Source organism: Choloepus didactylus, chromosome 11 (assembly GCF_015220235.1).
Source record: "Choloepus didactylus isolate mChoDid1 chromosome 11, mChoDid1.pri, whole genome shotgun sequence".
NCBI classification, from domain to species: Eukaryota; Metazoa; Chordata; class Mammalia; order Pilosa; family Megalonychidae; genus Choloepus; species Choloepus didactylus.
In genome coordinates this window covers 8,678,686-8,706,299 of record NC_051317.1, presented here as the reverse complement: position 1 = coordinate 8,706,299, position 27,614 = coordinate 8,678,686, and the positions used below count along the sequence as shown (strand labels likewise).

Genomic DNA, 27,614 nt, shown 5'->3' with positions numbered 1-27,614 from the left:
ACAAAAGCAACATATGACAAAAGCGATATATGAAGAGATAAGAATTTTCCAAATCTAATGAAAGACATCAATACACAGATCCAGAAAGTTTTTCCCTGATCTCCAAGGAGGATAATTTTAAAGACACATGCACATACACATACACGCAGGTTCATGATAGTCTAACCAAATATAAAGACAAATCTTTAAAACAGCCAGGAATAAAATATACTACCTTCAAAGGAGTAATAGTAAAACTGATGAATGTATATTCAGCACAAATGATGGAAAGCATTAAAACTTCAACATGCTGAAAGGAAATACCTTCCAACCTTAAAAGTCAAAAGTGAATAAAATGGGAGAGCCGGGCTCCCTCTCGCCGGCGGAGGAGCGGCACGGGCTGCGAGCCGAGCCGAGGGCGGGGTGCGCCCGAGCCGGGGCCCCCGCGTGTGGCCCGGCGGGCGGGCGGCATGGGGGAGCCTCCCGCTTGCCCCGCGCCTTAGCGGCGGTCGCGACGGCCCAGGGCTGAGGAGAGAGGCGGCGGCCGCCCGCTGAAGGGCCCCCGGCTGCCCGAGCTTCCAGGGCATGTTGTTATGGCTGCTGAGAAGGGGCTGCAGGAATACGGGGCACTTTGCATTCAAGAATACAGAAAAAGCAGCAAAGTGGAGTCAGATACACCTAACAGCTTCATGGGCCTGAAGGATCGTCTGGGGCATGACCTCAGCCACCTTTATGTGGAGAGCCCTGATCCACATTTGAGTGCAGCTGTATCTTGGTCAATGATGGAAAAACCAACGATGGATAAGCTTAACTCCACAAAGGAAGAAACAGAGAAAGAGATGTCTGAAGAGAATGCAAGCTCTGGTGACTCTGAAGAAAGCACGAATTCTGATCATGAGTCAGAGCAATTGAGTAGCATTTCAGAAGAGCCATGCTTATTAACCAAGACTCACAGGCAACTATGTAGGTCCCCCTGTTTAGAGCCTCACATACTCAAACGCAATGAGATTTTGCAAGACTTTAAAACTGAAGAGTCCCAGACTATACCCAAGGAAATGAAGAAACCCCCTGATGTGGTGCGAGAATACCAAACAAAACTGGAGTTTGCACTTAAGTTAGGTTATTCTGAAGAGCAAGTTCAGCTTGTGCTAAACAAACTTGGTACCAATGCTTTAATCAATGATATTTTGGGAGAACTTGTCAAACTTGGAAATAAAAGTGAGACTGATCAAACAGTTAGTACAATTAATAGTATAATGTGGGAAGCATCTTCCCTGGAATCTCAGAGGTCTGAATCTCCAATGCAAGAGATTGTAACAGATGATGGTGAAAATCTGAGACCAATAGTTATTGATGGCAGCAATGTGGCAATGAGCCATGGAAACAAAGAAGTATTTTCCTGCTGAGGAATAAAATTGGCAGTAGATTGGTTTTTGGACAGAGGACACAAAGATGTTACTGTTTTTGTTCCTGCTTGGAGAAAAGAGCAGTCCCGACCTGATGCTGTTATTACAGATCAAGAAATTCTACGCAAACTAGAGAAAGAGACAATCCTGGTGTTCACGCCGTCCCGACGAGTCCAGGGGAGGCGAGTGGTGTGCTATGATGACAGGTTCATTGTGAAGCTGGCTTTTGAGTCGGATGGCATTATTGTATCCAATGATAACTACAGGGACCTGGAGAACAAAAAACCAGAGTGGAAGAAGTTCATAGATGAGCGATTATTGATGTATTCATTTGTCAATGACAAGTTCATGCCCCCTGATGATGCTCTTGGCAGACATGGCCTAAGCCTGGATAATTTTCTAAGGAAGAAACCTATTGTTCCTGAACACAAAAAGCAGCCTTGTCCATATGGTAACTTTCTTTATGGGTATTTAATACATGTCTTTAGAACAAAATATGTTGTTCAACTTTTGTTAATAAAAATAAACATTTTAAATTTTGGAAAAAAGTGAATAAAATGACATTATCAGAAAAAAAAATAAAGAAGAAATTATTTGTCTATAGACTCACATTAAAAGAAAAATTGAGTAGAATTCTACAGGCAGAAAGAAAATTACCCCAAAAGAAAGCACTAAAATACAGTAAGTAATGAAGACCAATGAAAAGTGAATACATGGGTAAATCAAAATGAACATTGATCTGTAAAGCAATAAATATATCAAAATGCATGACAATTACATAAAAGATTGGAGAGGAGCATATGGACTTAAAATGTTTTAACATCTTTGCATTGTCCTGGACATGTTAAAGTACTAACTGATGGTAGAATTAAATAGGTCCAAAATGTGGTGTAATCATTTGGGTAACCTTTAAAAATAATAAAATAAAGTATAACTAACAGTGTAATGGGTGTGTGAAAAGAAAATAAAGTATATTTGGTTACTTAAAAAAATAAAAGTAAAAGGGCCATTAGGAAATAAAGACTAAGGTGTTAGATAAATCCAAATATATCGATAATCACTTTAAATATATGTGGACTAAATTTCCCAAATGAGAAATATCATCAGTCTGGACAAAAAGTGTACCCAAGTATATAGTTACATGGGACACACCATAAATATATGGACCGGGAAATGTTGAAAGTTAAAGGATGAATAAAGATAGCAGAGGCAAATACTAACTGAAAGAATCCTGGCAGAGTTACACTAGCATCAGATGAAGTAGAACTTAAGACAAAAAAAAAAACATTTCTGTATATATAGAGATTTCACAATGATGAAGGGTCAATCTATAAGGAAAATATAAAGTTTCTTTTTGTATGCACAATAACATAAATAAAACAAAACAAATAAAACTGAAATTTTTAAAAAGTCAAATTCAAAGTGAAAGTTGAAGATTTTAACCTACTTTTCTCAATACCTGATATAAATAACAGGCAGAAAATTCATAGCAATATAGAAAATTTTAACATTTCACAACATGAACTAGTTGACACTTGTAGAACTCAGTAACTGCAGAATTCATTCAATGCAAGTACACACAAAATAAACCTATATGTCAGTTCATAAAGCAGTTTTTTACAAGTTTCAAAAGACTATGACTTACAAAATGTGGAATTAAGCTGGAGTTCAGTAACAAGCAGATATATTTGAAAACATTTCTGTACACTTCTAAATAATCTATGGGTCAAAGAAGAAATAAAAAAGAAATTTAGAAAACAATTTAAACTGAATGATAGAACAGTCTATTTGTTAAAATCCATGGATGCAGCTGGGGCCACACTATTTTGTCGATGTTACCTTGTATGAGGTATTTACCATACCAGACAGAGATCAATAGAGAGACCAGACGAGGCTGGAAGACTTATTATTATCACAGTTCCTTGGGGAGAGATGTCATGCAGGGCCAAGTGGGGAAAACACCAGGATCGTTCAAAAGAGCAAGTGGGGCCAAGAAAGTCTCTCTATTGTTTCTTTGGGAAGCAGGAAAGGTGGGGCAGGAGCATGCCAGCAAGGGATTGGCTGGATATATTTGAAAGTGGCACCCTGGTAACTGGGATCAGAATTATCTAGTAGTAACAGATGTATAGGTGGGGTTTGGCCATCTGGCGTCATCTATAGACACTAAAGCATCAATTTACAGAACCTAGAAAATGCGATTAGTGCACACACTTACAGTTAAATATATAGGCTTAAATTTGAATTTTATAAAAGGAAACAAGGTTGAAAATGATTATTTATTCAATTTAAAAAGTTAGAAAAATAGAAAATTAAAAGAGAAGGAAAGAAAATAATAGATAAGATCGAAAATAATAGAATGGTAAGCAAATTTAGAATAGAGAAAAATCAACAAATTCAAAAGTTGGTTGCTGGAAAAGACTAATACAACTGATGTCCTCCTGATCAGGGAAAAAAAAGACAGAGAGAGAGAGGAAATATAAATTACCTGTATCAACAATGAAGAAATGAACATTCACTCCCTTGCAAACATTAAAAATGTTAAAAAGTTATTATAAAATTAATTCAGCAATGCATTTGATAATTTAGATGACATGAGTAAATCTCATAAAAATACAAATTATCAAAGTGAAACCAGAAGAAATAGAAAGTCTGAATTGTCCCTAGGTCAAGGGAAGAAATTAAATATATAAAATGAAAAAATAAAATTTTAGAAGACAAAATTTTAGGTCCAGGTAGTTTCAGCAGTAAATTCTTTTTAAAGTTTAAGGAAGAAATATCAAGCAAACTTTGGCATAGAATAAGAAAAGAGTAACCTTCTCATTTCATTTTTAGAAAGTAGTGTAATCATGATACCAAAACATAAGGGCATTTCAAGAGAGCAAAATTACAGACCAAACCCTTTCATGTTATTTAAGTGCATAAATACTATGCAAAATAAAAAGAAACCAAAGCTTACAATTTATAAAAGGTCATACATTACAAAGAAGATGTATTTAATCTAAGAATAAAAGGTGCTTATAATTATTTCAAACTAATCACTGAGTTTCAGAGCATTAATAGAATTAAAGAGAAAAGGAATGCATGGTCATACAGTAGATACAAAAAAAAAAAGCCTTTGATAAAATTGAACAACTGCTCATGATAAAAATGCATTGCAAATAAGGAATAGAAGGGAATTTCCACAATTTGATAAAATATAAAAAGCCTACAGTAAACATCTTAATTTATAAGGAATTATTGAAGTACTCCCCCCTTATAGCTACAACAAGACAAATATGTCCCTTATGGCTACTTCTCTTAAACAGTTTATTGGAAGGTCAATGCATAGAAATAATTCAACAAAAGGAAATACTAGGTAAAAGATTTTGAAAGAAAGGAAAACAACCTGTCATTATTCACAGAAAAGACTGTATATTTAGAATATCCAAAAGCTTATATACAAGCAAAGCATTAGAATATTTAGTAGGCTTAACAAATTCACTGAAATAAAATTCAACACACACACACACACACACACACACACACACACACACACATCAGCAAAAAAAATCAGAAAATAAAATTTTGAATTATACCATACATATTAGGAAAACAAAGAAAATAACTAGGAATAAGTCTTTAAAAATGATGTGTATTTCCTTTACACAGAAAACAACAAAATATTACTGAAACTTAAGAAGACCTCAGTAAATTGAGAGATTTACCAGATTAGTGGATTGAAACCTCAGTATTGTGAAAAAGACAATTCTAACGAAGATAATCTATATAAGCAATGCAATTTCAGTCAAAATCCATTCAAGTTCAGTTTTCTTAGAGAAATCGATAAATGATTCTCAAATGGAAATGGAAATGGCAAGGGCCAAAACTACCAAGACTTTATTAAATAAGAAAAGCAAAATTGAAAAAAATATATTACCAGATATGGAGATACAGAACTACAGTAATTAAAATGGTATGTTATTGACACGAGGCTACCCAAATAGAATAGAACCCAGAAATAGATCCACATACTTAGGATCAACTGATTTATGAAAAAGATGCTATTTCAGTGCATTGGGAGAAAGGGTGGTCTTTTCAATAAAAGGTAATGTATCCACAGAATATGTATATGAAAATAATATTTTAATTCATCATTGACATCATATTCCAAATAAATTTGCACTGTTTATCCAAATTTGAAAGGTAAAACAATAAAATTCTAGAAGATGATTGTTCCAATTTGCTAATGCTGCTGCTATGCAAAATACCAGAAATGGACTGGCTTTTATAAAGGGGGTTTATTTGGTTACAAATTTACAGCCTGAAGGCCATGCAAATATCCAAATCAAGGGATCAACAATAGGGAACCTTCACTGAAGGATGGCCAATAGCATCTGGAAAACCTGTTAGCTTGGAAGGCACATGGCTGGCGTCTGCTTGCTCCCAGTTTGTGTTTCAAAATGGTGTTCTCCAAAATGTTGCTCTTGGGATGTTTTGTCCTCTCTTAGCTTCTCCAGAGCCAAGTGTCAGCAAAAGTCTGTTTTCAATGGCTGCCTTCAAAATGTCTCTCTTGACTGCAGCACCAAGCTCCTTCTGTCTGAGCTCTTATAGGGCTCCAGTGATTTAATTAAGACCCACACTGAATGGGCAGGGCCACACCTCCATGGAAATAATCCAATCAGATTCATCACCTAGAGTTGGTTGGGTCACATCCCCATGGAAACAGCCCAATCCAAAGGTTCCAACCTAATCAAGACTAAATACATCTACCCCCACAAGACTGCATTAAAGAACACGGCGTTTTGGGGGACATAATACATCCAAACTGGCACAATGATATAGGAAAACACTTTGTGAACTTAAGAGGGGCAACGATTTCTTAAACAAAACATAAAAAAACACTAATCATACAGGAAAATGAAAGGTTTCTATTGGACTTCTTTAAAATTAAGAACTTCTTAAGGACTCAAGGAGTGAAAAGGCAAGCCACAAAGGATAGCAATTATTTGAAATACACATATCCCCCCCTGTGCCAGTTTGAATGTATTGTGTCCCCCAAATGCCATTATCTTTGTGGTCTTGTGGGACAGACTTTTGGTGCTGATTAGATTTGCTTGGAATGTGCCCCACCCAGCTGTGGGTGGTGACTCTGGTGGGATAGTCCCATGGAGGCGTGGCCCTGCCCATTCAGGGCGGGCCTTGATCAGGGGAGCCATATAAACGTGCTGACTCAGAGAGACTGAATGGAGTGCAGCTGTGAGTGACGTTTTGAAGAAGAGCAAGCTTGCTAGAGAGGAATGTCCTGGGAGAAAGCCATTTTGAAACCAGAACTTTGGAGCAGAAGCCAGCCATGTGCCTTCCCAGCTAACAGAGGTTTTCCGGACGCCATTTGCCATCCTCCAGTGAAGGTACCTGATTACTGATGTGTTACCTTGGGCACTTTATGGCCTTAAGACTGTAACTGTATAGCCAAATAAACCCCCTTTTTATAAAAGCCAGTCCATCTCGGGTGTTTTGCATTCTGCAGCATTAGCAAACTAGAACACCCCCCAACAGTTTTGCATTGAGAATATACAGAGAACCATTTACATTAAAAATAAAAAAGATGAATCAATCAAATATTGGTCAAATGACTTCAGCAGAACTTTACAAATGGCCAATATAAGTGAATATGTACTCAACCTTATTGTCATCAGGGAAGTGCAAATTAAAACTATAACACAAATAAATAAATCAAATGCACTATATAATCACCAGATTGCTAAAAGTGAAAAAGACTGCACTGTCTAGTACTGTCAAGGATATGGAACAACTGGATCCCTCATACACGGTTGGTAGGCATGCAAATTGACATAACTATTTTGGGAAACTGAGTCACACTAGGTATAATCCTAATAGAGTTGCATACATATATTCACAAAAAGACATACCTAAAAATGATCATAGAAGCACTATTTGTAACAGTCCAAAACCAGAAATATCCCCAATGTTCATCAAGAGTAAAGTGGATAAATTGTGGTATATTCATAAAATGGACTTACATGCAGCGATAAAAATGAACAAAACCCTCCTAAGGCAGTAGCATGGGTGAATCTCAGCCATAAAGTGTGAATGATACTAGACACAAAATAGGAAGTACTGTATGAGTCTATTAATAGAAATTTCAATAAAATATAAACTAATCTTTGGTGCTAGAAATAGAATGGTGGTTAATTTGAGGAATGAAATAACTTGGGAAGGAGCATAACGGAGGCTTCCAGGGTACCAGTGATTTTTTATTTCTCCATCTAGGAGTGGGTTGCATGGGTCTGCTCACTTTTTAAAAATTCCTCAAGCCATACATTTATGATTTGTGCACTTTTCTGAATTTATATGTCACTACAAGTTTAAAAGGTGTATGGAATTTTTAAAAAGCTCATGGAGGAAGCTTAAGGAAAAATCTTAATTACGAATCAAAATCTGTAAATTGCCTAAGATGTGTTGAACTTTCACTTAGTAGATGCATTGATCAAGCAGGCTGTCCATTCCATTATCGTGTGGCCTCCATGAACCTACCTTGGTAACCTTTGCACAGGTGACTTAATCTTTTTATGAAGCAGTTTCTTTACATAGATTTTACTTCCACATTTAAAGCAACTGTGCTGAAGAAAGGAGATGGTTTAATTGATGCTTTAAAATCCTATAAAAATGCTAAATCCTAGCAAATGAAATCTACATCTTAAACAATCAATTTGCACAAGCAAATGTGTAAGGAAGAAACAGCCTGGCAAATTCATCTGGTGTTCTGTATAAATACAATTTTAAAGTACTTTCAGTTTGTTCATGCTATGCCATCTGCCAAATGGCTCTGGAAATGGAATTTTAATCTCTAATTGCAAATTCAGAGATTAAAAAGGTTACATTCAAAATGTGCTGGGAGAGCAACTAACAATTCAGAAAGAAAAAAAAAGTCTGTATCTGCGGGTTCTGCTGGCATAGATTTTTTTCTGGAAATGATAACCTGGCACCAGGTCTTTCACGATCAGAAGTGGAAAAGGAAAAGAACCTGCTCCAATTGGGTCTGACTGTCTGGGCCTTGTATAAACAAACTCCAGTTGATTTTGACTATGGCACTAGAGCAAGAATGGACAATTCTACTCTCATTTCCTTAGGAATGAGGGCATCCTTTTAGCCAGCATTTAAACAAAACAAAGAATATTTATTTTGTTCTGGAGGCAACTAGGCTAGATTTAGTTACATGAATATGTAGAAAAAAATCACAATTGGAAATGTTGGGTTCTAAACAAAAAATCAGAAAAAATTTACAAATGACAAACTCATACCATTCCTCTAAATTGGGTAGAAATTTATTAAAATATTTCCAGTGATTTTTAAAATTTTAATACGTTTAGTATATAGATATTTCTGTCACTCCCCCTTCTTTGTGAACTTTCTCTTACAATTTCCTCATGAAGTCTTCTGCTGCTGTGTACAATAAATGCTAAAATGTGCACACTCGGCTTCTACTCTGCTCTGTGCCTTTGCATCTATTACTTGGACTGCCCTCTGCCAAACCAAATTATTCTCTATGATGACTTTGACAAAGTGAAGGGTCATCATGGAATAAGATTATGTACACTTCTGAATTCAATACCAGAGAAACTTCATTTTATTGTTCTTCAGTTGGTTTATATGTGTATATTTGGTGTAATCAATTCCAGATCAGAGATCATGTCTTCTTGTTTTATGTTTCCTAATTAAAGAAAGAGTAGAGGGGTACTTATAAAATCAAAGCCACTTTCCTAAATTTAGCACAAGGACCATCTAAGGATTATAGTGTATAATATTCTGGTAATCTAAAAATTATTTTTATAAATGTTCATTTACTTGTGTTTTTTATGACTTTTTTGAATGGACCAAACCTATACATGAGTAGTAAATGGTGAAACTACTCGTTCACCCTAAAATGAAATTTTTCTATGGGAATATTTCCCAACATCAATCTTCCTTACTCCCTCCCTCCCCTTCTTTCTTTCTTCTGTTGTCTCTAAAATGACCCAGAACACCCAATGGAATTAGCATTAGATATGGCGAACAGCCCAGATGGAAGACATTGGGTCTCCTTGAAGCTCAGCAAGGAACAGCTGTGATGAATCAAGAGTCATGTTCCCTCTGAATACTGGCTTTGGTAATGACCAGCTACTGAAATCTAATCAAAGCTTCTTCTTGGCAAAGGGAGAAGGGAGGGAGAATGGACCTCTAAAACGCGTACAGTATAAATATTTCTTTAAAAAGTCACTGGCAACTCAGAATAGCAAAAGATAATGGAAAAGCCAAAGTTCGAATGCTTGTATCTGAGCACGAGATTCACCTATCTGCAATAGTTGACTCAGTGGGGAACAGCATCCCACTTTGGAAATCCAAATATTATTTAAAACTAAATGAAGAATCCTCCAATAAGTAAGTCTACTTTGAGAAGGCCAGGAGAACAATGTGAAAAAGTAACTGTGGGCTCCACAGTGATATGATCCTCTGCTTTTTTATGTGACTTTGTTAAAACAAGACAAAAGAAAGAAAAAAAAAAAGCTTCTCCAAACCTGAATTCCCAATCCCCCCAAACTTTCAACCTTCATCCCCAACCCACATAATTCTATCATGGTTCATTTGTGAAACAGAATTTAAAAAAAATAAAACAGGCTTTCAAACTCTATACTCTCTAGTCAAATAAGAGGTGAGAGAGATGTTACTTTGAATAGCCAAGAATGGGCAGACAGATCCAAGTTTTCTATAGCCTATAGCTCCTTTTGTCACCACAGACATTTCCTCAGCATGACTTGCCATTTTCCTGTTTTCCTAAACCAATCTGCATGAACTATAAGAGATTTCATGCCTAAATCTATAAAAATTGATGACTCACTCAAGTCTATAGCCTATATAAGATATGTTTCTTATTCTGTGATGATAATATAGATCCAATATTAAAGAATCTTTGCCTTACCCCTAAATATCTAGTAAGTACTATTACAATGATTTTTGTAAAGTATATGTAAGTTTTCTTTCTCTCCTAACACTGCTATTTACCTTGGGGATGCCCAGGAGAGTCAAATGGCATATTCAAGGGAAACTTAAAAATAATTCATGAAGCAATTCTGGTGGGTTCTGCTAGTCTCCTGTGAGGAACTCACAAAATTTATTGTTGAGTCCTAGGGCAAAAAGCAAACAAAAGCAAAAAACAAAGACACCCACCCCCCAAACAAAACAAAACAAAACAAACAAAAGAAAAAAGCTTTTAATGGTAGAAGGCACCCTTAAAATAATTGCTTGGGTTTAAAATAAACCCTTAGGCTAGAATCCAGCAAATCACCCAGAATTTTATTACCAATCTATTTCTTTCTCATCCAGATCAAATCACTCTTGTTAAGGCTTTGACCTAAGTGTCGTATGCCTGTGGTTGACACCAGAATGGAACATACTGTCAAAGCTGGCTGCCAGCATGACAGATGAGTGTGAAATGGGAGATACAACAGAAACATTCTCAGCAGCTATTGAATGCTTTGGAAAAAAGCTAACTGGGTTACATTATCCTATCCTGACTAAGTGAAAGGGCTCTCTCCCTAAAAGCCATGAGCTCCTGTCTTTCTCCAGTCTGTCAGAGCACGAGGAGTTAGGAAAGGCTTCAAAGTGATGGAGTGGTGTGTGGGAGGAATAGAAAAAGCTTGAGCTAGATATTTCAGGCAGAGGTGAGGTGAAGGGAAAATATGAGTGGTGGAGTTAGGAGCAACAGAATATTGAAAGCCTGTGCTGAAAGCTGTGGCTCAAAGCATGCTTTCCAGGAGTTTCTCATCATCGTTAAGGAATAAATGAACTGTGTAAAGGAGTTTGTCTAGTTGGTACAAGGGCGGAGATTAAGAGTTGGGGAGAAGAGTCATTTACATCTAGAGCCTTCAAATCAGCTATACTAGTGAGAACTGGCAGCTACCAAGCCACCTGTTGTTTTTTATATAGGAGTGGGATCCATGTCTTCTTCAAAGTCCTGTTATATTCTCTTCACAGGCCAACACACATCTGCCCAAGTAAATGTACACACACACACACACACACACACAGACACACACACAGTCCTGGGTATTTGGGGGAGGGGGGGTCTCATAACTTCAATTGATATGGGGTGGTGACAGTAGATTTATTGATTTCTGGATTTTTAATTGTTGTTGATGTTTCTGAGATACATGTTTTAAATACGGTTCAGAATTTCTTCCTGAACATGGAAAAATTCTGAAGAGCTTTATTTCCAGGAGGGAGAAGAATATGGACCAAAAACTTTGGTGTCTGAACATAGTATTTGTTCCTACATTTATCACCCTCATGAAAAGTCACTTTTTCAATTGTCAGAATGGCTGTTTAATGCCTCCCAGCTGTCATAGGAATCAAGTGAAACCTGCCTGAACTTAATCTGATATTAGGGACATCCTTGTTGACAGACATTAAAAGGACCAGGCTGAATGTCCTAATCCTAGGTTATGCAAATATCTGTATTTCTTTGTTTCCCTAAAGCAAACTTCACAGCAGATAATGGAATTCTTCTCTAACGGTTCGGCAATACTCCTCGCAGATATATTTGAGGGTACCATTTTATGAATAGCATATGGAGGAGCAAGCCTTATTTGGAAATGAGACATATGACTGAAACATAGTTTAAGACTGCTAAAGCACATTTGTTGGGAGTTGGGGGTGAAGAGAACCGCCCCTGGGCATTTTCATAGAAGGAAATGATTTTTTGTTGCATAAGGAAAGCAATATTTTAAGGTCCTCCACACTCTTTCATTCGCTAAACCTTTATTGAATACTTCTCAGTGTCAGGCACTGGACGAGGCATTGGGGATAGAAAGTTGAATATGATGCTGTCTTTGCCCTCCCTTATTCATGGATTTGATGGCTGTATGTTTTGTTTTCCATTCTGAAAAGTAAGGGAAGGATATCAGCAGAACAGGAAAAGGAAAAAACTCTAGATTGAAGGTTTTGTTGTTGTCTGTTTTGATTGCTTCAGCTAATATATCACCAGCTGGAAATGAAGCATGAACATTCAATCACAGAACTATCAATGGGGTTACTACATGCCCAAGGTTGCCCGGGTTTGAAGGGTTTCCTAGTCCCAGATTTTCAGTGCTAAAACCAGGAAAGTCTTGGGTCAACCTCAGCATTTTTTAGGGATCGGGGCATTTTAAACTGTTGAAGTCTTTAACTGTCTTCTTTCGCTAAGAAGCTGATGGGTTGTCATTTCTGTTGTCAGAATATCTACCAGATGGAGAGGGTATAAAGTGTGTAAATTTTATTTTGAATAATATTGCTGGGTAGGAGTCCAGTGATCAGGAATGATTCCTTATGGGCAATCCCGAGAGTGAAAGTGACTGCAGTAGAGTAAGATGCCAGGCATGAAAGAGGACAAAACTTTACAAGTATCACCCTCTCTTCCAGGGTTTTCCAAATATGTCCTTGTGATCCTTTATAAATGTAAATTCCTGGGCCCGTTCCCAAATTATTGCATCAGGTTCTTTGGGAAAGAAGTCCAAGAATCTTTCGTTTTCACAAGAAATACCCATGAAAGTTGAGGGATAGTTGCTTTAATCTCTTTTTTGTTTCTTTGTTTGTTTTAATAAATCATGCAATTCTAGTCTAGGTCTGTAGTTCTCACTGTATGCTTTTAGGGCACTTTTAAGTAGTACTATTTTGGGTAGAGACTGAAGGGATTAAAAGACCCAAAATATTAAATTGTTACTATGAAAGGTATATTACTCAATTCTTTTGTCTTTCTGATATCCCCTGAAATCATTCCATTTTCCTGGTTGTTCTTCAGGACATTTCTTTTTAGAGGACAAGTGTTTACTTGGATAATAATGAAACAGTGCTCTCATGTGCTTCCGTAAACATAAGCTTTTTTTTTGACCCTGACTTGAAGTTACTATTTGCCTCCTATGTAGTCTTCAAAGAAAAATATACTATGTTCTCTATCATCACAGACACACTCTCTAACAATATAAATACTCAAATGTATTAAAAAAAAAAAACTTGCACTCAGATCAGGATTTGACATAGCAAATATAAGATGTACACTTTAAATGAATTTGGCACAGAGATTGAAAATCTTTGCATTACTATCAGTAGGAAGGCACCAGAAAATGCCTCCCCTTTAAAATGAATGAAACAGTTGTAATGTTTTAGGCCATGAAACTTAGGAGTGCAGGAAAACAATATTTATTTTTCCATAACTGAACATAGTTTGTATCCTAAGTGTCTGCTGGCAGAAAACATAAACTTACATTTTGCAGCACACCCATGTTTTCATGGTTTCAAAATATTCTTCCTGCTGACTAATCATAGATATATTGTATCTACCATAGAGATACGATATAGATTTTGCTATGTTTTATTTTATACTGCATATTTACTGCTTAAGTATTTTTGGAAATCCCTTACATCAGCATAAAGCAATACTCTAAAAAACTAATGCTGTTTCCTAATGAATTTATTTATTTTTTATGGCTTAGGCAGCAATTTCCAGTGTGGTTCCCCAGATCAGCAGCTTCAGCATCACTTGTTAGAAATGCAAATTCTCAGGCCCTATCCTAGATCTGAATCAGAAACTCTGGGGATAGAGCCAAAGTTTGCCTACCTTTGGCTTAGGCAATAAGATATTTAGCATGTGGTGCTATGGTAATATACTGATCTCAGCAACTTATCACGAGTATTTTCTCTCGTGAGAGATGTAGCAAGGAAGAAATAGAGAAAACATGGTCAAGAACACAGTCATCCAAAGAGGTGTAATGTAATCATTCTCCTCTTATTCTAAAGGTTCTGAATGTTTTCTAAAATTGTAAATTGGAAAAGACAGTGTGGGCCAGCCTAAGAGAAAATGTACCCACTGTAACAACTTTGAATGACAGATATAAGATGGTTTAGCTTTTATAAAAACAAACAAACAAACATTGCAACTTTACATTTTTTCCAATGAGACTATTTGGGGCTCAAATTAGCTTAGGGGACAAGAGAAGATAAATTGTAGTTTTTTAAAATACGCTTTTGATGTGTTCTTTTATACAGTGATAAGATGATATACCATTAGCATGCTGCAAACGAATCCAGATAAATGATTTATCATTTCCAAAAAGGTGGGAGTAGAAGAAACACTGGCTTGAGGGAGACTGACCTTGAATTCTATCTCTTATTTTCAAAGGGTTTTCTGCTTTCCATTCCATTTGACAACTGTGAACAGCACATCAGTGAACTCTTTAAAAAGAATATCGATAAAGATGCTTTGCTTTGCATCTGTAAACCATCTAGAAGTTAATGTTCTGTTATCTCTCACCTTCCAACTCTTCTAACTGTGCTTGGCATTGGCAAAATAAAGCAGCTGATATAAATCAAAGGAGTGATTAAATGGAAAAGTTTTTTCCCTCTCCTACTTACTGGATAAGATAGTTTAGATATAGTGAAAATAATCGCTTGGGTGCTGAGGAAAAACAAGATGCTTCCTGGCAATCCTCTGCTCCAAATCCTTAACTGATAACTCAGAAACATGCCAGTACATCGAATTTTTTGAAAGCGTAGGGAAAGTAATAGGATGGTATTTTTCTACACTGGAAATAGAGGAATGTACAGTGAATTACCACATATATATAATACATTAAAAAATCCCAAAACAAATGTTAAACAAGATTTAATATGCTAGTTTATTGCACTGCTTGACAATAGTGTGCTAAAAGAGTAATGGATGTTATTACTGTCCACATAAAATAATACACATGTAGATTTTTTCCACACAATTTCAAGTCAAACAAGAATTCTCCCCAAAGTTTAGAGTAAGAGTCTTTGCTCCAAGCAAACCTGTGAAGTTGTAATGATCACCCTGTCTATGGATGATCATGTTCGAGCTCTGAGATGTTCAGCACGTTGACTGAAGTCTACAGTCAGCAACTGGTGGGTGTCAAGATTCAAAATCAGGTCTGTTTGACTCCAAATTTAACACTTTTTCCATATTGGGATGGAATTCTGGTTATTTAGAGGAGACTTTCCCCAAGAGCTAACACTGCCTTTTCCTTTTCTCTCCTCTTTGGTCAACTTGATGTCTCCTTAATGTGACTTATCCAGAGAATTGGTTGAGATTACAGTGTACTGTGAACTCGAACATTAAACCACGTTTGGAAGTGGCACTGGCACTTAATAGAAGCTCAGCAAGTTGTTAAATGAACATGGTCCACGGGCTTATTGAAGATGCAGTGTGACTTTTACTTTTTTTCTCCTTGAGGTGGGATAGGAAAAGAAGCAGTACTTGAAGACATCTCTGCCTACCTCCCTCTTTTCCTTATTTGACCCCAGGATCTGAGAAATGAAGTACTTTTACTGAGCTCTCTATATATTGTTAATTCAAAACCACACTTCTCTGAAAGTCTGGTCTCTGGGCCTTTGGGATTCAGCCTGTCAGCATTTCAATATATGTGGAAAGTGAATTAACACTAACGACCCCTACTAAGGACTTCTTTTGTCAGAAGTGGTTTCTTTAGCTTTCTTCAGCTTCATTCTATTGTACTCCATCATTTCTGTAACTTATAACCATGCCAGAGATAGTGAATATAAGAAGCCTTTTTATTCAGGTTATTTTTCCTCATCCTCTCCAGTAGAATTCTAATTGAGTTTTGGAATATATCCTTAATCTTTGCCTACACATATCACCTTTATACAGTAGTTATTTCTTATGCATCACATGGCCTGTCAAATGTATTTTTAATTTTACCAAACCTATAGTTTTTCTAATACAATTAAATAAATATAGAATGATGCATATTTAGTTATTACTTTGTATTCAGAATACTAATAGTGCAAATGAAGTTTGTGGCAATTTGACATTCATCTTTATAGAACACTCAAGTGCATACCTTTGGGGGAAAATGAAGGAAAATATATGTATATGTGTGTACATGTACATGTGTATTTAATTTAAAACAATGGAACCAATAAATAAAAAATCACTTCTAAAATTTATTTTTTAAACTTTTAGTCATATATGGGGTCATTCACATAAGATCAGAGTTTTTTTGTTTTTTTTTTTCCCTCTCTTTCCTTGGTTCCTGCTCTCCACATTTCACATGTAGTTATAATCTTCAGTTTCTACTATGAAAATCTCCTCTATGGTGGCCAAATTAATTGTGATATCATGAGTAAAACATTATGACTAGAGGTGGAAATAATAATCCAAACTAAATTAAGTACTGGATAAATACCAAAATTCTGATCATCTAATCACAATAATATGATCTGGAGGAAAAAAGAAAAAATGAATTATTACAAACTAGTACAATTTACTTTTGGGCTGTTCATCTAAGATCTGTTGATGCAAATGGCCACAAATTGTTCCAGTTTTCTTTTCCAAGGTAGATGACCTACATTGATTTGGCTGCTTGATATCCATTCTTATCATCTTCTATTAATTGTATCCCAATTTTCCTCTGAGCTACCCACTACAACCTAGTTCCTTTTCCAAGGGTTTCCAGTGGAGTTGGCTCCAATTCTTCCTCAAGAGGGGATTAGATGTCCTCCGCCTTAGTTAACCAGCATCTTGCATATTGCAGGCAACAGTGATTGGATTAGGGTGGGCACATGACCTATTCAGAACCACTGATGCAGTGGAACCCTTTTGGAAATCCTAGGAAAGGGGCTCTCATTCATTCCCACTGAACTTCTAGTTGAGACAAGGTAAGGTCTGGATTTGATGCAGCCATCAAAGAAACACAAGAGAAGAGCTGTTTATGAACAAAGCTACAATGAAGAAAAGAGCACAACTGGGTTGAGAAAATGTCCTTGTAACATCAAGCTATACCCAAAGTGAGCTCTACCACTCTGATCTTCCCATTCACAAGAGCCAATAAACTCCCTCTTGGCATAAGGTCATGTGAATCACCTGTAGTTGAGATCTAATATGATTTACCAATATGAAGAGGGCATATAAGGGGATGGAAATTCTTTAAGTTTCTCACTATAGGGAAGAGACTGGATTCTCATCAGAGATGGGCAATAACTTTCCAGCATACCAGAAAAGCCTGAGCCTGAACAATGTAGACATTATTGGTGGAGAAAGTGAGAACGTTTTGCCATGTGCAAAGGCACATCTGCTATCAAGGAGGTAGCAGGACAGGAACAGCTTTTAAGGCTTTTAATATCCATATTGCCATTGCATAAGCCTGACTAAAAGTATTATTCATCTGAGTATGTGAAGATTACATTATCCAATTGTTGTCTAGATGTTCTATTATTTAACCAGTTGTCTTGGTGATGTATGGATAAAAGCTATTGCAAAACAATCTATTATTGCAAAAAAAAAAGACGACTTTAGCATATGAATATCAACAAGTATAAGCAAACTCCAGGATTATTTCAGGGGCTATTTGCCAAGAAAGAACATATCATTATGGAAATTGCTGAGTCCTGTTTTCAGCCCTCTTTGATTCTCAAGATGAATATTAGAAATGAAGAAAATGGTAAACCAGAGGGAAAAAAAAATAGGTGAAAAAAATTTTAAAGTAATAATTCATGAAGTGACACAAAAATGGCCTTAGATTAACACGAAGACTCCCTCTAGCAAGGAACAGAAACAGAGTACTGACACCATTCCACAGCCTGCTCCACTGTCTGGGAACACCTAGCCTCTACCTCCAGCTCTGTTCCTCACCTAGGAATTCATAGGGTCCTTCATCTGATTCTCTCTCTGTTCCTTCTCAGGCTAATGATTGGCTTATTCTGCTTTCCAATGCTTTATAGAGAAAAATGACCTTCCCACCTTCTTTTGTCTTCCCTGAATTTCAGCAGCACTGGCCCACTGACTGGCATCACTTGGACCTGATTCCAAATCAAAGCAAAGGGAATCTGACTCACTTTGGGTCTGGTAAATACATCTGGCTCAATGGATAGTGATCAGGGAGAGGTGAGGTTTAAGAAATGGTTACATGGCTACAAGGGCCAATCCATGTGATTTGAGAATAGGAAAATTGGGAGAAGTCAGAGTAGGGGAAGGGCAGGGAAGAAATTTTACATGTTGGCTTTTACAGTTATAATTTCTGAAAAGAAAGCTGGATATGTCTTAAGTTACCAGATGTTGAATCATCCTTGATAGTTGGTATCTCTTTATTCTGATTTAAAATGAAGACATGTTTAACTTTCATTTGTTTTCTCAAGTAGATTTACTTATGCTGATCAATGCTGACTTCTGCATCTACTACCGTGACCAATTCCACTTCCCACCTCCTACCTAATGTTATTAAGCCAAAGTGGGTCTTATTACATGATATTTCATGTATACAGAAGAGAATGTAACCTATGGCTAAGTTATAAAGAATAAGAAAACAAACACCCATTTACTGATTCAATTTGACTATCTAAAGCATTAACAATGCTTTTGAAGTCCCCTGTTCTGCCCTTCCCAATCCTCTCTCTACCCCCTCTCCAGGTCATTCTTCTGAATTAGGCCTGTTATTTTTTATTTTGCATTATACTTTTCCTATATGTGTATATATATCTATAAATGATATATTATTTATATATATTAATTTTCTAGAATTTTGGATTTTATTTAAAGGGCAGCATACTGTATTTATTCTTCCAAAATTTCATACTTTCTACTGGAATTGTCTTTGAGATTTAGTCATGTTGATGGATGATGTGCTAGATCATTTACATTCACCACTGGTGTACTGGAAGTGAATATGCCACAAATTATTTATTGTAAAAGTTACTAAGGTTGTTTGCAGTTAGTTCTATTACAGACAATTCCTCTGTGAACTATTTGCAAGAGTTTCTCCAGAGCAATGCTGTTCCTCAAACTGCAGAGTGCATATAAACCCCTTGGAAATCTTGTTAAAATGTTGATTCTGATTTAGTGGTTTGGGGTTCAGCCTGATATTTAGAATTATTTGTCTGTTTCACAAATAACACTTTTGGGAATTTGACTTGGATTACATTGAACCTATAAGCCAATTTGGAGAGAACTGACATCCTCATGATATTGGACTTTTTTTTCCATAAAGGAGGTATAGCTTTTTCATGTATTTATATCTTGTTTAATATCTTTTGAAAACATTTTATAATATTCTTATTAAAGGTCAAGGTACATCTTGCCCAAAATAAATTATTTTTGGCAATGTGTTTCCTCTTTCTAGCTACGTATAGAAATGCAGATTTTTTTAATATTGATCTTATATCTAACCTCCTTGCTTAACTCATATTAATTCTATTAATTTCTAGTTTTTTTTGGTGTTTTTTTTGTAGATTACCACATCATCTGTGACTAATGATCCTTTTGTTTCTTTCTTTTGGATCCTTGTATCTTTCATCTTTTTCTTTTCTAACATTTTTGTGATTAGTTCTTACAAAAAAAAATGTTTAATTGAAGAGTGATAGTAAGCTTCCTTGAGTTGTATCTGATTTTAAAGGTAATATTTTTAAATATTTTCACATTGAATATAATGTTGGCTCTGTGGTTTTTGCTGAGACAATTTATCAAGTTAATGAAATTCCTTTTTGGTTCTAGCATTCAAAGAGGTTTTTCTTAAAGAGAACATCAATAAATGTTAAAGTATTTTGGAAGTTTTTTCTATCTCTATTAAGCTGATCTCCCACTTCTCTTTTAATCTGTGTATGAGGTGAACTATGATAATAGATAACAAACCAAACTTGAGTTCCTGGAATAAAACCAACATTGTCATGTTTTGTTTTTCATATACTGCTGGATATGTCTGCCAATACTTTGCATAAGATTTTTATATCTATGCTTCTGAGTGAGGTCTCAGAACCTAACTTGCATGTCATCAGAGTCCCAGAAGGAGAGGAGGAGGAGTATAGCATGGAAAAGAAAAATTGAAGAAATAATAATTGAAAAAACTGCCCACATTTGACAAAAGGCATACAACTATAGATTCAAAGGGCAGAGTGAAACCCCACCCAGGATAAAGCTACATTCCACCTGAAGTGGAAGTATCCTTTCCTACTGAGGGTATGGTTGTTAGGATGAAAACTGCTGATGGGCAAAGGGGCACTTTCTGAAGCCAACACACACTTGGTCTATTGGAAAGATACAGATGCATAAGTGTGCCTTCCTAGAAGCTCTTATTGCCCAATAACCCGCTCAGTAGCCATGGCTTTTTAATCTGTGCGTCTCATATGAGGACAAAATGGTTTTCACTAATGACCAATTAAAATATTCCACATAGATGATGGTTCATAAACATTTGGTCCTTCTACCTTTTCTATTTATTCATCACATACATTCTACCCACTTCACCTATGTCTAACATACTCACAAGCTACTTGCTTACTTCTTATCTATTCTTAATTTCATTTATCTTCTTTTATTCCTAATTAAAAATTGAATATTCTTAGGTAATACGGCATCTGCCAATTACAGAAACTTAAAACCAAACATTTTCAGTAAATCGCCTAAGATCATTGGGCGTTTAGAATTTAAAATGAAATTCCTCTATTTGGAGGGGAAAATCTTATTTTATTAAAAGTTTTTGCTTTCCTCAGTGTAACAAGCTTCCTGTACATTGACCAAAAGTGTATGAATGCCCTTGTAAAAGACTTCATCTCATATTCTCTATAAGTTTGCATCAAATGCAAACCATTATACATAGTCCTTTTACATTTATATATATATATATAAATATATATATAAAATATTCTGAACTTAAGAAAATAGAGACCGAAAACTTAACTTTCATAGTCTACTGACATTTCTATCAGTCTTCCCATTAATGTGATTTGAAAGTACAATTTGAATATATTGTTTTATTTTCACCTTGCAAAGTAATTTCAGATCTTCAGCAGGCCTTTTTTTTCATTTAGCTTAATTTTCAAGTCATAAAATCATTGTTATTGAGATGATGATAATGAAGACATTTACTGAGTGCTCCAGGCACTATTTTACTGCCTTAAAAATATTGAGTAATTTCATCTTTACACTAACCCAATGCAATAAATACTGTTACTATACCCATTTACAAATGAGGAATGTGAGGCTAAATAAATTGTATAAAGTCATGAAACTGGTAAAAGACGAGGTGAGATATGGACATAGGCAGTCTGGCCTCAGAGTCTATGTTCTTACCCACTTCTCTAAACCACCTTTAAGTTTACTGGAAGCTATTTTTACTGCTAAGGAGAATGTGTTCTTGAGCTTGCTACACTGTGTAAAGTATGCTATGTTTTCAAGTATATTTATACATAAAGCAAGGAGGCTTTGCTTATATACAATCCTAAAGAGGCATGTTTTTCCCTGTGAAATATATTTCAATTGTGAATATTTCTTAAGAAAATAATATTTCATTAGCATATATTTGATTAAATAAAATTGTTAAAAGCTGACTTTATAGAAATAAATCACATTGAGCTAAAATTGCAGACTTCCTTCTCTATTCCCTTGTCCTTCCCCACCGCTGGTAATTATGTTTAGGTGTTAATGGAGAACCATGTCATTTGTAAGAGGCACTGAAATTTTAGGATAGAGAATGATGTCATGTAGGGTACCATGTAGTTTAATTAATCATATAAATCACTTTAAATACCAAAACAAAATTTACCATCTTTGGAGACATATCTCATTGTGATATTTTATTTTCATTAAACATTTCAAATGACCTATGCCATGAGATGAATTTCATTACTGAGTTGGGTGGTGGATGAACATATATGAATCTTAAATGGGTACTTTATTATTCTTAGTTTATCTCATACAAACCAATCAGTTGTTGAATAACCAAAAACAAAATAAAATAAAACAAATAGAAACTTCATCTAATCAAGAAAGAAGACTAAATGATATGGAATAATAATGAAACTGTACTATATAGCTCTTTACCCAAATCTATTCTATCTTTAATGAAGGCAATTGAACCCAAAGTGAAATTTTGAAAGAACCAAATGATAGAATAAAGTAAGCTACTTTTAGGTACAAAATGGTTTGCTAAGGTGAAAACTTGTTTGTCAGACTATCACAAAATTGTATGTTGGCATGAGTATTGTCTTTATTGGTTGATGGAAACCTATCCTTTACATTCCTTTTCTAACTACCTTTACTACTTAGCATAGGGATCTCTGCATAATTACACCACATTATAAATTCTGGGGACTATCTGAAAGGGCTATCTTATGGTAAAGTTTAGACTGAACTTGATTTGTTCCCAAATAATTTATCCAGAAGCTTAGGGATAAGAGGCTTCAAGGAAGAATGGTTGTTCAGTATTTTTAAGCTTATAAAAACAAGAAAGTTCTATGTTCCCATATGATAATAGAAAGCTGAATATATAGATGTTATATGCTTGAGTCCTACATGTTTATCCAATCTGAAAAACTCTTTCATTTAATTCTTATGTTTAGACTGTTTACATTTAACACAATTATTGATATGGTTAAATTAAACCTACCCTCTGGTTTTCTATTTTCCACTAGTTGATTCTTTTTTCACTTTTTCCTGTCTACCTCTGGATTGATATTTTTTATTATTCCACTGTATTTCCTTTATTCAATTATTATTTATACCTCTTTAAAAATTTAGTCATTACCCTGGGATTTAAAATATGCATCTTTAATTAATCAAAATCTAGCTTCAAATATTTTTTATACTACTTAGGAAGACTTTTTCAGAAAAACAAAAGCAGAGAATTTATTACCATCAGACCTATACTATAAGAAGTGTCAAAGAAAGTTCTTTAGAGAAAAGAATATGATAGTAGACAAATACTTTTAATTACACAAAGAAATGAAGAGTACTGGAAACAGCATAAAAATAAAAAATATATATATTTTTATCTTATTTTTAATTGCTCTAAAAGATAGCTTCCTACAGCAAAACAAACAAACAAACAAAAAAGAATAGTAACAATGTATCTTCGATCTATAGCATATGTAAAAGAAAATGTATACCAATGGCCCAAGGGATGGAAGGGAGGAGTTGGGAGAAAACTCTTGTTACTTATAGGAGGTGTATAGGGACAAGTGGAAAGGATATGGATATAGGTGAGACTTCTCTGAGAATACTTTTTACAAAGCTCTGATTTTGAACAGTGTGAATGTTTTACATGTCCAAATATGACTGATTTAGAAAGGATGAAAAGACAAACACTAAATTGAATACAAAGAGATAAAAATGCACCTAAATGCATTTTAAATAACTACCCAGAAAAGAGTAATTTCTTTGAACAGCTTTCAAACACAAACTCGTCACCACAGTGGATATATTCTAAGAGTAACAAGAATTGGAAAACACTTTAAAAATTTACATGATAGGTTTGTTTTTTTGAGTGGTACTGGTGCATTAAGTCTGATTTTCTTTTTGGTGTTATGAGACAGAACACTTGCATATATACATTTATGTTAGGAACCATGGTTCTCACTGTGGGAGAAAGAAGAGGCAAAATATGGAATTGGGTAAGATGATGAAGCCTGGGGTATTAGGAGGATTTGTGGGATAAATTGATTTTTGAAATATATTTTCTTCTACTGTAACGAAGTAGAATCAATGACATTTCAGGCACAATGAGCACACTGAGCACCAAGATCTTGGCTTCTAAACATTATACCACAATAAAAGTAACCTGGGGTCCTTGGAGAAATGGATTTTTCTAGGGCTGGGATAAAGAAAGTGTAAGCTGAACCTGGAACATCTTGTTGCAGAAATCAAGAAAGTTTTCGAAGACAAACAGGACATTTTGAAAGACATAGTAACTGGCTTTCTAGTGCTCCCATTGGCAAAATTTAAGATAATTTGGGCATCACCATAGTAAGTTAAAACTGATTGTAACACAATGGATAAAAAATGAATCTATGAAATCATAGTAATACTGAAATAAGAGGAAGGGGAAACTTTTCTTTATAGAAGAATTCTAGCTACCAAATGTAAAAGTAATGATAAAATTAGAAAATCACCCCTTTTAAACTGCCAATAGTTGATAATAGGCAAATAGTATCAATGGATTCTAAAACCATTGGGTACAAAGTTGCTGGGGAACAAATATCTGACCATTAGAGGTTGACTGAGTTACAGATTAATTTAAAATACTTTTAATTTTAAAAAGGCACTTTCACAATGGAGAGATCTGATGCACACAATCTTAACTAAGAGATCAAACTAAGCATCACCAATAATGGAACAGATGAACATCATATGCCACTTGACATAATACAATGGCAAATATACAACATCATCTATATAGTATTCTTACCTAAAATGTTTAATCAGAATCTATTCATGAAGAAAACAAACACACTAATCTGGAAGCATTCCAATCCAGATTGCGAAACATTCTTTAAGAAAACTGGCCTCACCTCTTCAAAAATATCTGTATCATGAAAGAAAAAGAAAAATTTGAAACTAAAGAAAACAAAAGAGTCACGGCAACTATATGTAATTTATGATTCTGATTGGATCCTTGATAAAAAAAAAACTATAAAGAATAATTTGAGGACAATGGGAAAAATTTGAATATGGACTCTTTAGAGATAATATCATTGAAGTTTAATTTCTTGGGTATGATTATTGTGCTGCAGTTATGTAGGAGATATTTGTTGAAGTATTTAGGAGCAAAGTATCAATATCTGCAACCTACTTTCAAATGGTTCAACTAAAATCTCTGTGCACCCTCACATTCCTTCGTGTGTGTGTGTGTGTGTGTGTGTGTGTGTGTGTGTGATGTGTATGTAAAGAGAGAGAATGGAAAATGTTACAAAGTGCTAACAATTTGTAAAACTAGGTGAATATTATATGGATGTTATTAAACAATTCTTTCAACGTGCTTTCATTTGAAAATCTAAATATTAAAATTTTTAAATATGTATTAGGCTAAGGATTTTCATCAGTTTGCTGTAGTCCTTTGAGGATCTATGCCATTATTCCTGGCATAGACCTCAGTAATATTTTTAATCAGCTGAATGAATATATAGAGAGTTTTTATAAGTAAATCATAAAAATAATCAATGATCCAATATATATATATATGAGGAAAATAAAAATAAGCAGCTTAAAAAGAAAGATAAGCAAATGATGAAGGGACATAAAAATCATGCTTAGCTTCTCTGGTAATCAAGGATATATAAAGAGGAAGTAGTTTATTTCTCTTTCAAAATGGCAAAGAGCAGCAAAAAAATGATAATACCTTGATCTGATGAGAATATGTAAAGGAAAATTCATATACGACTCATTGAAATATGAATTAATACCACTCTATTGGGCAGCAATTTTGTCCATTTTTTTAAAATATGTATAAGCTTTCATGTAGCAATACCACTTCTAGGAATTTGTTCTATTAAACTAACCAGAAAAGAATGCAAAGACATTTGTGAAAATATTCCTTCCAGAGATGTCTGTAATGAATATAAAATTAATAAGTTAAACTTCCACCATTGTGGGAGTTGAGTTTACTCAAGGCTTAAGGGCCCAGTAGTGTATTAGACCTGGCAAATCAGAGTACTGTTTCCTCCCAGCTGCAATGATTAGTTAAGGATCAGGCACACGGCCCATCCAAAGTAATCCTAGATATTTTGCTGGAGTGTTAGGAAGAAAGACATTTACCTTTTTACTGTATTCAAACTTGAAAGAATATAACCTATGAACTGCTAGGGATACCTTTTTGAGAATGAAGCCAGTGCATACGAAAGCAGATCAAAGAGATGAGAGAGACTCATTTAAGAACCCAGCTCCATCCATGAGTGAAGCCCTGGAATCTTTAGTAAAATAAATTAATAAGTAATTTTTTATTTTCCTAAATCTAATTTGATTTGCATTTCTTGTCACTTAGAACAGAAAGCATACTGACCAACACAAGATTTTTAGACATATATATGGGAATTAGAAACATGCAAAAGTAAAGGATAAGTAAACATTCTGTATGTCAAGAGTATAGACCCATTATTTGCATTTGTAGTCAGAAATGGGAATTGCCTTAAATATGGATTTAAATAAGCAAAATCATTATATAATGCTTTTCAGTGTTATTTTTAGTCTCTGTGTCTCCACAATTATTTTTGATCCAGTGTTCAACTGGATGCATCATAAAAAAGGAGTCAATCACATTTATAGGATGCTCTTTTTGTTTGACAGTTATCACCAAGTTTATCTATATCACAATGATTCCCCCTTCTATTCCCTACTGAATCACCTTCAGGCATGTATGATAGCAATTTAAATTGTAATTCACATTGAAAATAGAGTTAGGATGGTTCCAGTGAAAGCAAGATGAAAATATAATTTCTTATGTGTAGAGGTTGGCATCTGAAGTACTGGGACTCTCAAAATGATTTTTCCAATAGTTTCAAATGTTGTAAGTAGACTGGTGCTGTGGGTATGCAATATATAAAATATAAGTTGATTTCTTTCATCTATTGGTCTCTCTTCAACTCAATTTTTCATCATTCTGTGGAATTGAAACATTAAAAATAAATTGGAGTAACATCTGCCTTTGAAATTAAAATTGTAATTTTCAAACTTGGTTTCATGGAATGGTTTTTCAGGTACTTTATAGTGTTTTGCTTTTTTCCTTCAACTTAAGAAATGTGTTTTAAATATGTTTTAAAACTGTAATTAAGCTTTAAAATACCTACATAAGTAAACTATCAAATTTTAACATGTTGGAGAACCCCAGTATGTTATTCCTGGTAGGGGAACCCATTTTTGTGCAGAATGTGGATATTAGGATAAATTTGTCTTGTCTTTTATATTTGATGAAATACTATCCTAAGATTTCAAGGTGAGGTGTTAAAATACTTGCACTTTTCAACTCATCATCTGGGTAAATCAGATTGTATTAATAAGGAGTACTTCATATGTAAACTCAAAAAAATTAGAAAGGGAGACTGAAAAAGAATTTATTGGTACATGAAACAAAAGTTTTGGGGTACTCTGCTTGACCCAGGAATTCTAACACACTTAAAATAAAATTGAATTTCCTTTCTCTGGACTAAAAAGCTCCTACAATATCTGCTTCTAATTCACTGATTTTGTTTCCTTCAACTCCTACACCACTCCAGATTTAGTGAAATTTTTGAAATTTATAGAATACATTGTCAATTAAGTTTTATAGCTATGTCTGTTTGCCTGGAATGCTTAGTTTTAGCATGGTTTGCTTCTCTCTATCATTGAGGTTTCTGCTTAGATGTCACTTCCTCAGTGAGTTTGTTTGGCTCTTCTATCTAAAATAAACAATGTATCTTTTATCTATTGCTGTGTAACAAACCACC

The 27,614-nt window shown here is 34.9% G+C and overlaps 1 protein-coding gene across 1 annotated transcript in view; it reads left to right on the top strand.

The window, feature by feature from the left end:
• The first annotated feature begins 462 nt into the window (after nucleotides 1-462).
• LOC119506538 (probable ribonuclease ZC3H12C) overlaps nucleotides 463-27,614 on the top strand; it is a 52,716-nt gene continuing 25,564 nt past the window's right edge. The window contains 1 exon segment of the mRNA XM_037799563.1: nucleotides 463-1,836. Coding sequence (XP_037655491.1) covers nucleotides 573-1,836 — 1,264 coding nt within the window. The 5' untranslated portion in view covers nucleotides 463-572.